Source organism: Coregonus lavaretus (assembly GCF_964263955.1).
Source record: "Coregonus lavaretus genome assembly, chromosome: 3".
In the NCBI taxonomy this organism is placed as follows: domain Eukaryota; kingdom Metazoa; phylum Chordata; class Actinopteri; order Salmoniformes; family Salmonidae; genus Coregonus; species Coregonus lavaretus.
The window spans coordinates 62,373,745-62,390,690 of record NC_139990.1 but is presented as its reverse complement, the minus strand read 5'-3'; the positions used below and the strand labels follow the sequence as shown (position 1 = coordinate 62,390,690).

General features: G+C 42.2%; 1 protein-coding gene across 1 annotated transcript in view; it reads left to right on the top strand.

Moving 5' to 3' along the window:
* Positions 1–16,946, top strand: part of LOC311114437 (protein PTHB1-like) — a gene marked incomplete at its 5' end in the record, with an annotated part of 165,235 nt that overhangs the window by 45,978 nt on the left and 102,311 nt on the right. Inside the window, 3 exon segments of the mRNA XM_084157191.1 lie at positions 915–1,010; positions 1,101–1,273; positions 1,384–1,536. Coding sequence (XP_084013317.1) covers positions 915–1,010; positions 1,101–1,273; positions 1,384–1,536 — 422 coding nt within the window.

Sequence of the window (16,946 nt, the reverse complement as noted above, 5' to 3'; positions counted from 1 at the left end):
TTTTGTCTCGTCAGTCCACAGAGTATTTTCCCAAGGTCTTGGGGATCATCAAGGTGTTTTCTGGCAAAAATGAGACGAGCCTTAATGTTCTTTTTGCTCAGCAGTGATTTTTGTCTTGGAACTCTGCCATGCAGGCCATTTTTGCCCAGTCTCTTTCTTATGGTGGAGTCATGAACACTGACCTTAACTGAGGCAACTGAGGCCTGCAGCTCTTTGGATGTTGTTGTGGGGTCTTTAGTGACCTCTTGGATGAGTCGTCGCTGCGCTCTTGGGGTAATTTTGGTCGGCCGGCCACTCCTGGGAAGGTTCACCACGGTTCCATGTTTTCGCCATTTGTGGATAATGGCTCTCACTGTGGTTCGCTGGAGTCCCAAAGCTTTAGAAATGGCTTTATAACCTTTTCCAGACTGATCTCAATTACTTTCTTTCTCATTTGTTCCTGAATTTCCTTGGATCTCGGCATGATGTCTAGCTTTTGAGGATCTTTTGGTCTACTTCACTTTGTCAGGCAGGTCCTATTTAAGTGATTCCTTGATTGAGAACAGGTGTGGCAGTAATCAGGCCTGGGTGTGGCTAGAGGAATTGAACTCAGGTGTGATAAACCACAGATGAGTTGGGTTATAACAGGGGGGGGCAAACACTTTTTCACACAGGGCCATGTAGGTTTGGATTTTGTTTTCCCTTAATAATAACAACCTTCATTTCAAAACTGCATTTTGTGTTTACTTGTGTTATCTTTGACTAATATTTAATTTGTTTGATGATCTGAAACATTCAAGTGTGACAAACATGCAAACAAATAACAAATCAGGAAGGGGGCAAACACTTTTTCACACCAATGTATATCTGTGTCCTTAACCAATGGACTCTATAGTTCCTATTGTTCTCACTGAATGTCCCTCTCTGTGTTGTAGACTTTCTGGAGAAGTCTGAGGACAAGGAGGGAAACGCTCTGGCCTTCCACTTCCTCTCAGGGCCCAGAGTCACTGTACTGGCCTCCAAGACCTCCCGTGAGTACACACATACGCAGCATCCTCTAGCACTTGGTTGATGTGGAGTTGAGCTTTCTCTACCTCCCTCTCCCTTTCTCTCCTCTCCAGAGCGCTACCGTATCCAGAGTGAGAGTTTCGAGAACATCTGGCTGGTGGCTAAGGAGCTGGTGCAGCGCTTCGACCGCCACTTTGCCAAGCAGGGAGTCAAAGACTTCAGAAACAGCTTTGCAGGCCCTATACCTCTGGCTGAGTACTTTGAGACTGTCGACCACCACTTTGAGGTATGTATTGAACACAGACACACTGTCACACACGCATTCATGAGTTGTGTTTGTAGGTACAGCTTTTGCCTGCAGTGTTAGAACAACATTCAGTGTGTGTGTTCGTTTAGCTGCGTGTGAGTGCAGAGAAGTACCAGGACCTCCTGTCAGAGCGGGCGATCCAGTTCAGAGCCATCCAACGCCGTCTCCTGACCCGCTTCAAAGACAAGACCCCCGCCCCCCTGCAGAACCTAGACACACTGATGGAGGGCACGTACCGCCAGGTCAGACACACACACACACACACACACACACACACACACACACACACACTAGACTAGGACACTCAGGCATGCACATAGCATTTAGAAACATGATGGAGAGTCTCTCTCCCCTCACTTTTGTGAGGTGTTGATTTTTCCCTACCTCACACCATATGGTGATTTATACACACACACACCTACACACACACACACCTACTGTACACACACACACACAGAGTAATGAGTGCACTAGTGTTGATTTACAGAGTGATGGGCCTACACTGCTGATTTATGCACTTCCTGCTACTACTGAGGTGCTAGCTCACACCCTATGGTATACTTATAGCAGACAAACATACTGCCATGACCACACACACAGGAATACACAAACATACACACACGTGCTTGTGCAGGCACACACACATACGCAAAGACGGATGCATGCTTGCTCGCACACACACATACACCGAAAACACAAAGACATATACGTGCGCACAGACACACATACATACCCATCTATCTCTGTCCTCGTCTAGGGGCGCCTTATCGCCAAATTAGACATTATTTTTATTATTATTTACTAACTCGGTAGATGGGCTGTAATAAGAATGTAGGAGCGTTTGTTTCTCTCTCTTTCTGTGTGTGTGTGTGTGTGTGTGTGTGTGTGTGTACATTCTCACTCAGTATTTTTCTCAGGTTCGGAGGCCAGGGTAATTGATGCTGGAGCCTTCCTTTTCAAATGATGATTAAACAAAGAAGCCTAATTAGAAACCTCTGTATGGTTCAGAGTGTGTGTTGGGAGTGTGGGACAGTGTGTTTGTGGTGTCATTATAGTGTGTGTGTGTGTGTGTGTGTGTGTGTGTTTGCCTTGATTTGAAGTTCCCATTGTGAGTGTCTGATGTGTGTGTCGGCTGATGAGTTCCAACTGTGTGTGGGTTACTGTATTAGTTCTGTGTGTGAGCGCGCGTGTGTGTTTTGAGTGGTGTAGACTGTCTGACGTTGAAAGTGATGGTCCCTTGCCGTCACTGTTTACAGTAGGGGCTCGTTTGGTGAGGAACTCTTTAACGCTATTCATTAGCTCTCTTACTGCTCTGGGAGTGGGTGACATCATTAGATATTTAATGTGTCAGTACTTAACCATTACTCCTATCTGAGTAGAACCATGCAGAGCTCTCACACTGTAGATACACTGCCCATAAGGTCCACTACGAGGTGTACTCATACCCAACACCACAAGGTTCAAAACTGGTACAGTTTTAAAGGGACACTTACCTTACAAACTGGGATCAGTGTTCAAGTTTTGTTGCCGGCGAAGGGTCAAACGTTCACTTTTTTTCTCACTGGGCCAGTTGGCCAGAAATCTACTTGCCCGGACATGGTGTAGTTTGCAAATGCATTGGGGGTCATGCAGGCCCTTTAGGTTGGCATGTTTTTTTCTCTATATCCAGCTATTAATAGGCTACATTTGGTTACTATGATTAGGGATGGGTATTTGAAATAATTTCTAGCTTGTAGATGCCATAGGTTGTCTATCGTTCCATCTGGTAGTGCCTGTCTTGACTGCATCAAATTGATGCAAAGAAGCTAGCTAAGATAGCCAGCTATGTTAGCCAGCTAGCTAGCTCGCTACCTAGACTAATTGAGACAATTTTACTGCGCTTCCTGTCAGGGTCTACAACAACTACATGCAGATTAAACAACAGCCTACCTGATGGTTGCTCGTTGTAGCCTACTCCTCCTCATTTAACTATCTTAATTCTGTAATTTGAATTCCATCTTGCATTGATTAGAGATCTCCCACGTTGCTTGCTTGCTACACATGGAGCCACTGACTATAGACAGTACCACTTTTATTGGACAACAATAATAACAAACGTGTGAAACCTGCGTATGCTTCTACGGTAGACATACAGTGGGGGAAAAAAGTATTTAGTCAGCCACCAATTGTGCAAGTTCTCCCACTTAAAAAGATGAGAGGCCTGTAATTTTCATCATAGGTACACGTCAACTATGACAGACAAAATGAGGAAAAAAAATCCAGAAAATCACATTGTAGGATTTTTTATGAATTTATTTGCAAATTATGGTGGAAAATAAGTATTTGGTCAATAACAAAAGTTTCTCAATAATTTGTTATATACCCTTTGTTGGCAATGACACAGGTCAAACGTTTTCTGTAAGTCTTCACAAGGTATATAACAAATTCAGTCGTCCTGGTCCCTTTGCAGAAAAACAGCCCCAAAGCATGATGTTTCCACCCCAGGCTTCACAGTAGGTATGGTGTTCTTTGGATGCAACTCAGCATTCTTTGTCCTTCAAACACGACAAGTTTAGTTTTTACCAAAAAGTTCTATTTTGGTTTCATCTGACCATATGACATTCTCCCAATCCTCTTCTGGATCATCCAAATGCACTCGAGCAAACTTCAGACGGGCCTGGACATGTACTGGCTTAAGCAGGGGGACATGTCTGGCACTGCAGGATTTGAGTCCCTGGCGGCGTAGTGTGTTACTGATGGTAGGCTTTGTTACTTTGGTCCCAGCTCTCTGCAGGTCATTCACTAGGTCCCCCCGTGTGGTTCTGGGATTTTTGCTCACCGTTCTTGTGATCATTTTGACCCCACGGGGTGAGATCTTGCGTGGAGCCCCAGATCGAGGGAGATTATCAGTGGTCTTGTATGTCTTCCATTTCCTAATAATTGCTCCCACAGTTGATTTCTTCAAACCAATCTGCTTACCTATTGCAGATTCAGTCTTCCCAGCCTGGTGCAGGTCTACAATTTTGTTTCTGGTGTCCTTTGACAGCTCTTTGGTCTTGGCCATAGTGGAGTTTGGAGTGTGACTGTTTGAGGTTGTGGACAGGTGTCTTTTATACTGATAACAAGTTCAAACAGGTGCCATTAATATAGGTAACGAGTGGAGGACAGAGGAGCCTCTTAAAGAAGAAGTTACAGGTCTGTGAGAGCCAGAAATCTTGCTTGTTTGTAGGTGACCAAATACTTATTTTCCACCATAATTTGCAAATAAATTCATTAAAAATCCTACAATGTGATTTTCTGGATTTTTTTTTACTCAATTTGTCTGTCATAGTTGACGTGTACCTATGATGAAAATTACAGGCCTCTCTCATCTTTTTAAGTGGGAGAACTTGCACAATTGGTGGCTGACTAAATACTTTTTTTCCCCACTGTATGTCTTTCTTACGGGGCGCACGTCATAATAACTACGTTCAAAAGTTTTGAGTTTTATTGAATTAAGAATTTGAAATGTCATTGTATATCCTTGTGTATAGCATAGATGATTTAATTTAATTTAGGCAAAGCCTTTTAGTGTTCAAATTGGCCTATGAGTACACTCTTAAAGGGAGTGCTCCTAATCTCAGTTTGTTACCTGTATAAAAGACACCTGTCCACAGAAGCAATCAATCAATCAGATTCCAAACTGTCCACCGTGGCCAAGACCAAAGAGCTCTCCAAGGATGTCAGGGACAAGATTGCAGACCTACACAAGGCTGGAATGGGCTACAAGACCATCGCCAAGCAGCTTGGTGAGAAGGTGACAACAGTTGGTGCGATTATTCGCAAATGGAAGAAACACAAAAGACCTGTCAATCTCCCTCGGCCTGGGGCTCCATGCAAGATCTCACCTCGTGGAGTTGCAATGATCATGAGAACGGTGAGGAATCAGCCCAGAACTACACGGGAGGATCTTGTCAATGATCTCAAGGCAGCTGGGACCATAGTCACCAAGAAAACAATTGGTAACACACTACGCCGTGAAGGACTGAAATCCTGCAGCGCCCGCAAGGTCCCGCTGCTCAAGAAAGCACATATACAGGGCATATACACGTCTGAAGTTTGCCAATGAACATCTGAATGATTCAGAGGAGAACTGGGTGAAAGTGTTGTGGTCAGATGAGACCAAAATCAAGCTCTTTGGTATCAACTCAACTCGCCGTGTTTGGAGGAGGAGGAATGCTGCCTATGACCCCAAGAACACCATCCCCACCGTCAAACATGGAGGTGGAAACATTATGCTTTGGGGGTGTTTTTCTGCTAAGGGGACAGGACAACTTCACCGCATCAAAGGGACGATGGACGGGGCCATGTACCGTCAAATCTTGGGTGAGAACCTCCTTTCCTCAGCCAGGGCATTGACAATGGGTCGTGGATGGGTATTCCAGCATGACAATGACCCAAAACACACGGCCAAGGCAACAAAGGAGTGGCTCAAGAAGAAGCACATTAAGGTCCTGGAGTGGCCTAGCCAGTCTCCAGACCTTAATCCCATAGAAAATCTATGGAGGGAGCTGAAGGTTCGAGTTGCCAAACGTCAGCCTCGAAACCTTAATGACTTGGAGAAGATCTGCAAAGAGGAGTGGAACAAAATCCCTCCTGAGATGTGTGCAAACCTGGTGGCCAACTACAAGAAACTACAAGAAACGTATGACCTCTGTGATTGCCAACAAGGGTTTTGCCACCAAGTACTAAGTCTTTAGAATTGCATTGTATTAATTGCATTCATTTTTGTTTCTGTCATTTTGACAATGCTGTTCATAGCAGATATCAGTCTAAATGCACTGCATGTCACAGTGCCAGCTAATGCTATTAATATATCAGTGTCTCTTTATTTCGTTAATGCTTGTAGATGCTGACCCAGCGCTGCTGCCTGTCCCTTAGCATTACTAGAACCCTGAGTGATTCTCTCTATACAGTATGACTCTCTAGTCTTTCTAATGTGCTCCAGTGTCAGTCAGTCCATCCCTTCCTGCTGCCGCTTCCCGCTAGCGCCTGCCACCCACTGTGGATTCGGGAAGTTTCTGACACTCTATACGTGCTGTAATGTATACACGCACCCCATAATGGACGCTATCGACGGGCTACTGGGAAGAGTGATGCACGCATCAAATTAATTATTCATATCTTTGGGTGGGTATGGGTTATATGGCCCTTCTGAAGGTCTGTGAGCTATGGTGGTTCTCACTAGCTCAGTGCTTTAGTTAGGGTTTATTACTCACAGGGGTTGTGTCAGTCATGAGTCTTAGTCTTTTGACATGCCAAATGTGTTTGTAAATGACGAGGACAGGGGGGTTAAAGTTTTGTTTTAGCTACGTGTCTTATTGTGCTTAGTCAGGGATAGTACACTCAAATGACAAACTTGCCTAATATTATGGATACCAAGAAAGTAGTCTGTGGACCCAGAGACTCAGCAAGTGGTAGATGAGGTACATGTGTACTTTGGATGAACTAAGAACAGCATCGTCGAATGTCAGATTGGTAAATATTCTGCATCTTATCTGTGGTCAGGCTGGGCTGTCGGTTAGGGGACGTCCCCTAATTAATGTGTTTGTGACTTTAAGAAAGCATTTGTGCGTGTTGTTTGTCATCCAGAGAACAGAGAGATACTGTGAGAGGCCTGTGTGATTTTTCTGGTCTGGTGTACATCCATATACAAGGGGATAATATTTCCTTTGTTCATTCTTTCCTCATCTCTTCCTCCTATATTTTATTCATGAAGGCCAGATGCGGCCTGCTCTGTAATGTGTATGTGAGCTGGCCAGAGGTGTCTGTTTCCTCCACTTTTCATTCTCACTACTTAAAAAGCCATTACTCATCCTGGCCCCACGGTTTATAGTTCATCCTGGCTCTCCCTTTAACTCTCTGTTTGATTAATCTGTGGCAGGTATGGAGAGGTTAGCCAGAGGGCTATTTTAGCCTAGCCTTAGCATTCCTGTTTTTCTCCTCTGCTGTTGTTCTCCGAGTGAAGGCACACTGCTGTCACTCTGGACCTGGAAATATGTTTCTGGAAGGGAGGATGCAGAGGGGAAGGAGGGTGGGCTCAGTGAGGGGGAAAGCCCGGCAAGCCGTTTCAATAAATATTTGCCCAGCATTTATCTCAGGTAAAATGGCCTCCGTGTTAGCATTAGCGCGCTAACCTAGCTGGCCGCAGCGCTAGCTGTCTGGGAGCTGAGTTTGAGTTGAGCGGAGGCTCTCTGTAATTAGCAGTTCAAAAGCAGGAGGTGGGACGCTTTAGTTTTGACTGACAGGCCGGTCTGGGGCCCCTCGTTCCAGTAATGGAGGCTTCTCTCAGACAGCGGCTGATTTATCTGGCCCCAAATGGAGCGCTAAACACGGCTAAACATGGCTAAACACAGATCCCACTGTGTACGTGAGGCCCTCACGGTTAATGGCTGGGGTTCTCTCTGAGGTGTGTGTGTGCGTGCATGTCCACTGAGATGTGTAAATGTGTGTTTTCCTCAGTAAAATACTCCAATGTCAGAAAAAAAGGAGAAACAGAGGAACTCCCTCAGGTCCCCCTGACCTTTCATCTGCTACGCAAACAGGCCGCACCTGAGAGACTGCATTTCAAACTGGCCTTCAAGCACACACACACAGGACTAATGAACATACAGCATACCCCTCATGCACATTTAGGAGTCACTGGGGCCCTCCTCTATGGATGTCTACCATATCAATGAATGACTGTCTTTCATATAGCTGACTGACATGTAGGCATGTGTGTATAAGAGTGGGGGACAGATAGAGTGACTGATATAGAGGAGTGTGTGTGACACAGTCAAGCCTCTGGAAAAGGCTGTCTTTACAAATGTTATGTCATATGGAAACCAGTGTTGTGTAGAGATAGTCTTGTTACTGTTGGAAGATCATTCTGATGGTCGTCTCGTAAGAATGTATGAAGATCGGCATATCAGGGTACTCCTGTAGGATTTTACATTTTCATTGCAAGTCCCATAAATAAATACCTTACTATGTACATTGATATAGTATTTAAACCAATGTTAAATAATTATTGTCTTGGAGACCCACACCTGTACTGTATACATATATAGAGCAGAGCAGTGTTTTGTGGCTAATTCCTCATGGGTCATGGCCAGACAGGGATCAGCCTCTGGCAATAAATACTGTGTCACTTCCTGTACCTCTTGGGTCAGAAGAATGTCATCATGAAAAAGGCTTTAGGTAGATTGCAGCACGAAATGTTTGTTTACACCCAATCTAGAGGAAGCACTGTTTAGTATCTTAAGTGGTGTCTGTGACCAGATACTCAAAGAGAAATATCTATGACGTAAAAGAGTGGATGCCACACAGACTATTGTTGTGTCCTAAATGGCACCCTATTTAGTGCACTAAATAGGGAAAAGGGTGCCATATGGGACACTGATTAGTGGTGTGTGTGTGTGTGTGTGTGTGTCGTCTCCTGCCACCTCAGGCCATACACAGAAGGAGGGAGAGGGGAGAGGGCGTGGGACTGGGGTGCTTTATCTAAGAATGTAAAATCCCTGAGAGGAGCCACAGCAAAGCCCATCTCTGCCAGTCTGCACAATCCCCTCACACACACACCACCCTCCGTCTCTGTTCCTATGGAGAAGGCCCAGGTGTTTGCCCAAAGGCAGATAGAGGGGCTAGAGGAGGTCTGGGGTGTACAGTGCTGTACCTACTTGTAATGCTTCTGTCTGTGGGACTCCCCTGGATGTGGTGGACTTTTATCACAAACATGTGTCTGGCTCTATTATTGGTGAGGAGGAGAGAGAGAAGAAGGAGAGGGGGGGGAGACTAAAATAGACAGAAATATTTCAGTCCCCCCCTCGTCTCTTTTCCTTCATGACCACATGAGATGAAATCAAAGTGGTGTCAGTCAATCCAGTTCTTGTGTTTTCAATTCAATCTGTGTTTCATTGTGCCATTGCATGTGACTGTGCAAAACCTGTTAGAACATAGATGGACATCACAATACAGAACTACATAGCAGGATAGCCAGTTGAACAGCCTTCTTGGGGTTATCTACATATTTTAGAATGTTCAGTCCTTTGTTGCTTACCACATCACATTATCTCATTCTACTCTGTTGCTAAGAACACAGCAGCCATTCAATTAGCTAGCCATATAGGCTGGCCCACTAAGTATCGTAGAGATTAGTCCAATAGAGATTAGTCCATTGTCTTTCCCCCTGGGCTTTATTAATCAAGGAATGTGTCATTTCCAGTCTATTCTATATAGTCTAGTTCTACAGTATGACATTAGCCCAGAGTCATTTCCATGTGCTATAATGACAAAACTTAATTAATCCAGGTTCCCTGCACTTACACTCAACGGCTATCATTTCTCCAGTACGTTCTATTTTTTCGATTTCTTAGCCCAAAGTCTTTTTCCCTGCACTTAAACTAAACCGTGCCATTTTCCCAGTCCATTCTGTCCACTCTACATCTATGTCATTATCCCCTAGTGTGTTTTTCTTCTCTGGCTAAAGAATGTCATTTCTCCTCTCAGCGAGGGAGGGCTTAGCACATGCCACAGGCCCAGTGTTCCTCTGTGTTCCACAGGTTTAGAGCCCTAATCTCATTGTGTCTGCTGAGTGGCTCTTAGTGGCCTGAGTGGAGAGGGGATTCCACACTGTAATGGAGCATGCCTTCTCCCACTGGTCCTTTGTTATTAGCCTCTCAGAGGTTAGCCACCAGCTAACGGGATTATACACACGGCGTAATTAAAGTGAGAAGCACACACACACACACACACTCCTGTACACCGGCAAGCACACACGCACGGAAGGATGCACAAGCATACACACACACACACACACCCTCGCCTCGATCACAGGTGCTCATTAGCCCCGGGCCCACAGAGGTTCGTTATTGGGGTCTTTTGGGGATGTCTCACCCTGATGTCTGTCCCACAGAGCTGGTCTCCAGACTTCACTAAACCCCCTGATCTCCAGGAGGCCCTCGTCCTCCAGTCATACTTCGCTCACTCTCACTATGCACTGTTGTCATTCAATTATATATTTTTGTTACCAAGTTTTATATTTTAGTTATATATTAACACTGAAGTGTAACATTGAAGTAGAAGTGTATAAACCTCATTATATACAGTGGGGAGAACAAGTATTTGATATACTGCCGATTTTGCAGGTTTTCCTACTTACAAAGCATGTAGAGGTCTGTAATTTTTATCATAGGTACACTTCAACTGTGAGAGACGGAATCTAAAACAAAAATCCAGAAAATCACATTGTATGATTTTTAAGTAATTAATTTGCATTTTATTGCATGACATACGTATTTGATCACCTACCAACCAGTAAGAATTCCGGCTCTCACAGACATGTTAGTTTTTCTTTCAGAAGCCCTCCTGTTCTCCACTCATTACCTGTATTAACTGCACCTGTTTGAACTTGTTACCTCTCCACAATGGCCAAGACCAGAGAGCTGTGTAAGGACATCAGGGATAAAATTGTAGACCTGCACAAGGCTGGGATGGGCTACAGGACAATAGGCAAGCAGCTTGGTGAGAAGGCAACAACTGTTGGCGCAATTATTAGAAAATGGAAGAAGTTCAAGATGACGGTCAATCATCCTCAGTCTGGGGCTCCATGCAAGATCTCACCTCGTGGGGCATCAATGATCATGAGGAAGGTGAGGGATCAGCCCAGAACTACACGGCAGGACCTGGTCAATGACCTGAAGAGAGCTGGGACCACAGTCTCAAAGAAAACCATTAGTAACACACTACGCCGTCATGGATTAAAATCCTGCAGCACACGCAAGGTCCCCCTGCTCAAGCCAGCGCATGTCCAGGCCCGTCTGAAGTTTGCCAAGGACCATCTGGATGATCCAGAGGAGGAATGGGAGAAGGTCATGTGGTCTGATGAGACAAAAATAGAGCTTTTTGGTCTAAACTCCACTCGCCGTGTTTGGAGGAAGAAGAAGGATGAGTACAACCCCAAGAACACCATCCCAACCGTGAAGCATGGAGGTGGAAACATCATTCTTTGGGGATGCTTTTCTGCAAAGGGGACAGGACGACTGCACCGTATTGAGGGGAGGATGGATGGGGCCATGTATCGCGAGATCTTGGCCAACAACCTCCTTCCCTCAGTAAGAGCATTGAAGATGGGTCATGGCTGGGTCTTCCAGCATGACAACGACCCGAAACACACAGCCAGGGCAACTAAGGAGTGGCTCCGTAAGAAGCATCTCTAGGTCCTGGAGTGGCCTAGCCAGTCTCCAGACCTGAACCCAATAGAAAATCTTTGGAGGGAGCTGAAAGTCCGTATTGCCCAGCAACAGCCCCAAAACCTGAAGGATCTGGAGGTCTGAATGGAGGAGTGGGCCAAAATCCCTGCTGCAGTGTGTGCAAACCTGGCCAAGACCTACAGGAAACGTATGATCTCTGTAATTGCAAACAAAGGTTTCTGTACCAAATATTAAGTTCTGCTTTTCTGATGTATCAAATACTTATGTCATGCAATAAAATACAAATTAATTACTTAAAACTCATACAATGTGATTTTCTGGATTTTTGTTTTATATTCCATCTCTCACAGTTGAAGTGTACCTATGATTAAAAATTACAGACCTCTACATGCTTTGTAAGTAGGAAAACCTGGAAAATCGGCAGTGTATCAAATACTTGTTCTCCCCACTGTATATACTTATTATGGACACAGTATGCTTACATTATTAGCTATCTTTGTTATTATTTGTTGTTATTTGTTATTATTCCCATCCTTCAACTCTATTCAATACCTCCCATCTATCTCTTAACACCATCCATATAGGATTTCTATTTGCCATATATATTTCAACCGTACTGTGATGTTTTACAGAAGTTCTGAACCTTTCTATTCTCATTGCTTCTACAGATTGTGAATTTAAAAAAAACATTTTTGCTAAAAGTATTATTATATTATTGATTGATTGACTATGACTTTTCAGATCACCCAGTAATGCTATCTGCAAGGTTAGCTCCAGGTAAATATTGCAATCCTTTAGCCATTCCTGGACCTGTGTCCAAAAACAAGCTACAAATGGACAGAACTAAAACAAATGATCTAATGATTCTGTCTCTTCACAGCAAAATCTGCAGAGCTGGGAAGATTGTATCCCCCATATAAATAACATTCTATTGGTAGCAAGAATTTTATATAATAATTTAAATTGAAAGATTCTAATTTTTGAATCCGGTGTCATTTTGCGTGTCAGTTCATAAACACTATGCCATGGGATCGGTACGTCAAAAATCTCTTACCAACTATTTTGCAATCTATATGGGACGGCTGTCAATCCTTTGGTCCTTAAGTGAAACTGATATACTTTTTTATTTATCACAGTTTTCCTTAACCAATTATGTTCTTTAATGCAAGGCTGACAGACAAGTTCCTTACTTTCTCCCCCTTCCACTTTCCTCTTCCACTTTTGCGGTAAGGCTGCAATTATTTGGTTGTAATTTTGGGTTGAGCAGACATTTCCATATGTTTTTGTTAGCTGCATGTGCGACATAACTCCACCAGTCCTACCGATGATATCATTTACGAAGATTATACCTTTTTTAAACATTCTGTCGAAAAATAAAGGTTTTTTGTCAATTAGTATATTTGAATTTAACCACAATATTTGTTGCATTATTTGTTCTGTCGTTTCTGGAGGATTAAATTGAAATTGCAACCATCTTTCTATGGCTTGTTTTAGAAATAGTGATATTTGGGAGATTATTTCCTTTTCAAATAACTGCAAATGGGTTGTTGTAATCTGAATAAAGGGAAAAAGGCCTTTCTTGAACATTGGGTGAGACAATCTTACTAATTTGCTTGAGAACCAGTTCGGATTTAAGTATAACTTTTGTATGACTGAAGCTTTTAGTGATGGGTCTAATGCTTTAATATTTAATCATTTCTGTCCTCCGAATTCATATTCATTATATAAATATGCCCTTTTAATTTTGTCTGGCTTGCCGTTCCAAATAAAATTGAATATTTTTTTCTCATATAATTTAAAAAACTGTTCGCTAGGCGTAGGCAAGACCATAAGCAAATAGGTAAACTGGGATAATACTAAAGAGTTAATCAGGGTGATTTTTCCACAAATTGACAGGTATTTTCCTTACCATGGTAGTAAGATCTTAACTATTTTTGCTAACTTTCTATTAAAATGTATTGAAGTGAGATCATTTATTTCCTTTGGGATATGTATTCCGAGTATATCCACATCACCATCAGACCATTTTATTGGTAAACTACATGGTAATGTAATAATTGTATTGTTTAGTGATCCAATACGTAATATAGTACATTTGTCATAATTTGGTTGTAATCCAGATAGGTTAGAAAATGTATCTAGATCCTCTATGAGGCTGTGGAGGGATTCTAGTTGTGGATTTAAAAGAAAACATGAATCATCAGCGTACAATGACACCTTTGTTTTTAAGCCCTGGATTTCTAATCCTCTGATATTATTATTGGATCTGATTTTAATAGCTAACATCTCGATGGCCACAATAAATAGATATGCCGATAGTGGACAACCTTGTTTCACTCCTCTTGACAGTTTAAAACTTTCTGAGAAATAGCCATTATTTACTATTTTACACCTAGGGTTACTATACATGATTTTGACCCATTTTATAAGAGATTCTCCAAAATTGAAATGCTCCAGGCATTTATATATACAGTGGGGGAAAAAAGTATTTAGTCAGCCACCAATTGTGCAAGTTCTCCCACTTAAAAAGATAAGAGAGGCCTGTAATTTTCATCATAGGTACACGTCAACTATGACAGACAAATTGAGAAAAGAATATCCAGAAAATCACATTGTAGGATTTTTAATGAATTTATTTGCAAATTATGGTGGAAAATAAGTATTTGGTCACCTACAAACAAGCAAGATTTCTGGCTCTCACAGACCTGTAACTTCTTCTTTAAGAGGCTCCACTGTCCTCCACTCGTTACCTGTATTAATGGCACCTGTTTGAACTTGTTATCAGTATAAAAGACACCTGTCCACAACCTCAAACAGTCACACTCCAAACTCCACTATGGCCAAGACCAAAGAGCTGTCAAAGGACACCAGAAACAAAATTGTAGACCTGCACCAGGCTGGGAAGACTGCATCTGCAATAGGTAAGCAGCTTGGTTTGAAGAAATCAACTGTGGGAGCAATTATTAGGAAATGGAAGACATACAAGACCACTGATAATCTCCCTCGATCTGGGGCTCCACGCAAGATCTCAGAGAGCTGGGACCAAAGTAACAAAGCCTACCATCAGTAACACACTACGCCGCCAGGGACTCAAATCCTGCAGTGCCAGACGTGTCCCCCTGCTTAAGCCAGTACATGTCCAGGCCCGTCTGAAGTTTGCTAGAGTGCATTTGGATGATCCAGAAGAGGATTGGGAGAATGTCATATGGTCAGATGAAACCAAAATAGAACTTTTTGGTAAGAACTCAACTTGTCGTGTTTGGAGGACAAAGAATGCTGAGCTGCATCCAAAGAACACCATACCTACTGTGAAGCATGGGGGTGGAAACATCATGCTTTGGGGCTGTTTTTCTACAAAGGGACCAGGACGACTGATCCGTGTAAAGGAAAGAATGAATGGGGCCATGTATCGTGAGATTTTGAGTGAAAACCTCCTTCCATCAGAAAGGGCATTGAAGATGAAACATGGCTGGGTCTTTCAGCATGACAATGATCCCAAACACACCGCCCGGGCAATGGAGTGGCTTCGTAAGAAGCATTTCAAGGTCCTGGAGTGGCCTAGCCAGTCTCCAGATCTCAACCCCATAGAAAATCTTTGGAGGGAGTTGAAAGTCCGTGTTGCCCAGCGACAGCCCCAAAACATCACTGCTCTAGAGGAGATCTGCATGGAGGAATGGGCCAAAATACCAGCAACAGTGTGTTTTGTTATTGACCAAATACTTATTTTCCACCATAATTTGCAAATAAATTCATTAATAATCCTACAATGTGATTTTCTGGATTTTTTCAGACCTTCTTCTTGAGTGTCAGATAATTTACCATTTACATAGGAGTGGTTAAAACATGCTAATAACGGTCCTCTTAGTATATCAAAAAAGGTTTGGTATACCTCGACTTGTATGCCATCCATCCCTGGAGTTTTCCCAGACATAAAGTCTTTAATTGCATCCAGAAGTTCCTCCTCTGTAATTTCACCTTCACATGAGTCTTTCTGTGTGGCTGTTAATTTGACATTATCAATAGAAAAATAATCTCTACAATTAGCTTCAGTTAGAGGAGATGGAGGCGACTGAAAAGAAAACATATGCTTAAAGTACTTTTGTTTCTTCCTTCAAAATATCATTTGGTGAATTATGGGTGACTCCGTCAATTGTAACCAGTTTCATTAAGTTATTTTTGGTAGCATTCCTATGTTGAAGATTAAAAAAGAATTTTGTGCATTTTTCCCCATATTCCATCCAGTTTGCTTTATTTTTATAATATATTACACTTGATCTTTCTTGAATAAGTTTCTCCATTTCTTTTTGTTTTTCCTCTAATTTATTCTGAGCCTCTATGTTAGTTTTTATTGCCATCTATCTGTTCTGTTAGACTTTCTATTTCCTTTCTTAGTATAAACTCTTTTGACCTAAATTGCTTTTGTTTTCGAGATGAGTACTGAATTGCATGGCCTCTAAAGGCACATTTAAAGGTGTCCCATACAATAAGGGGATTCGCTGTACCTATGTTATGTTGGAAAAAGTCAGTTATAAATTCCTTTGTTCTAATTATAAGTAAATTATGGTCCAATAGGCTTTGATTAAATTTCCAATATCCTCGCCCAGGTGGAAATTCAGTAAGAGTAATGTATATGCCTATTATATGATGGTCCGACCGCATTCTGTCCCCTATCAACACTTTTTTTTACTTTTGGTGCCAACGAGAATGAGATATGAAAGAAGTCAAGACGACTAGCTTGATTCAGTCTCCGCCATGTATATCTCACTAGATCAGTATATTTAAGCCTCCATATATCTACTAGTTCTAATGTATCCATGACATTCACAATTTCCTTAAGAGCATGTGGGTGATTTGTTTGTGGTGTGATTTCCTTTACGGTCCATTGAGCTATTTAAAACAGTATTATAATCCCCCACCATAATAATATTGTCTTGAATTGCTTGCAGGGTTGATAATTTATTATATATATTGTCAAAGAATTGTGGATCATCATTATTTGGTCCGTAAAGGTTAATGAGCCATATCTGTTTATGGTCCAATAACATATTTAAAATAATCCATCTACCTTGTGTATCTATTTGGATAATTTGCACATTCGGATCGAAATTACTATAAATTAATATCATCACCCCTTTTGAATTTCTTTGCCCATGGGAGAAGTATATTTCCCCCCCCCCCCCCATTCTTTTTTCCACGCTACTTCATCTCGAATTGTTGAATGAGTTTCCTGTATACAATATATATTATATTCCTTCTCTTTGAGCCATGTAAATATTGTTCTTCTTTTGTTATTATCAGCTAAGCCATTACAATTATAACTGGGTATACTTATTTCACCATACACCATAATGAGATACAAGTTTCAAGTCTATTTATAATTATATATGTTTGTAAATTTACCAATAAAAAATACCGTAATGATTGAGTGTCCATATAGCTGT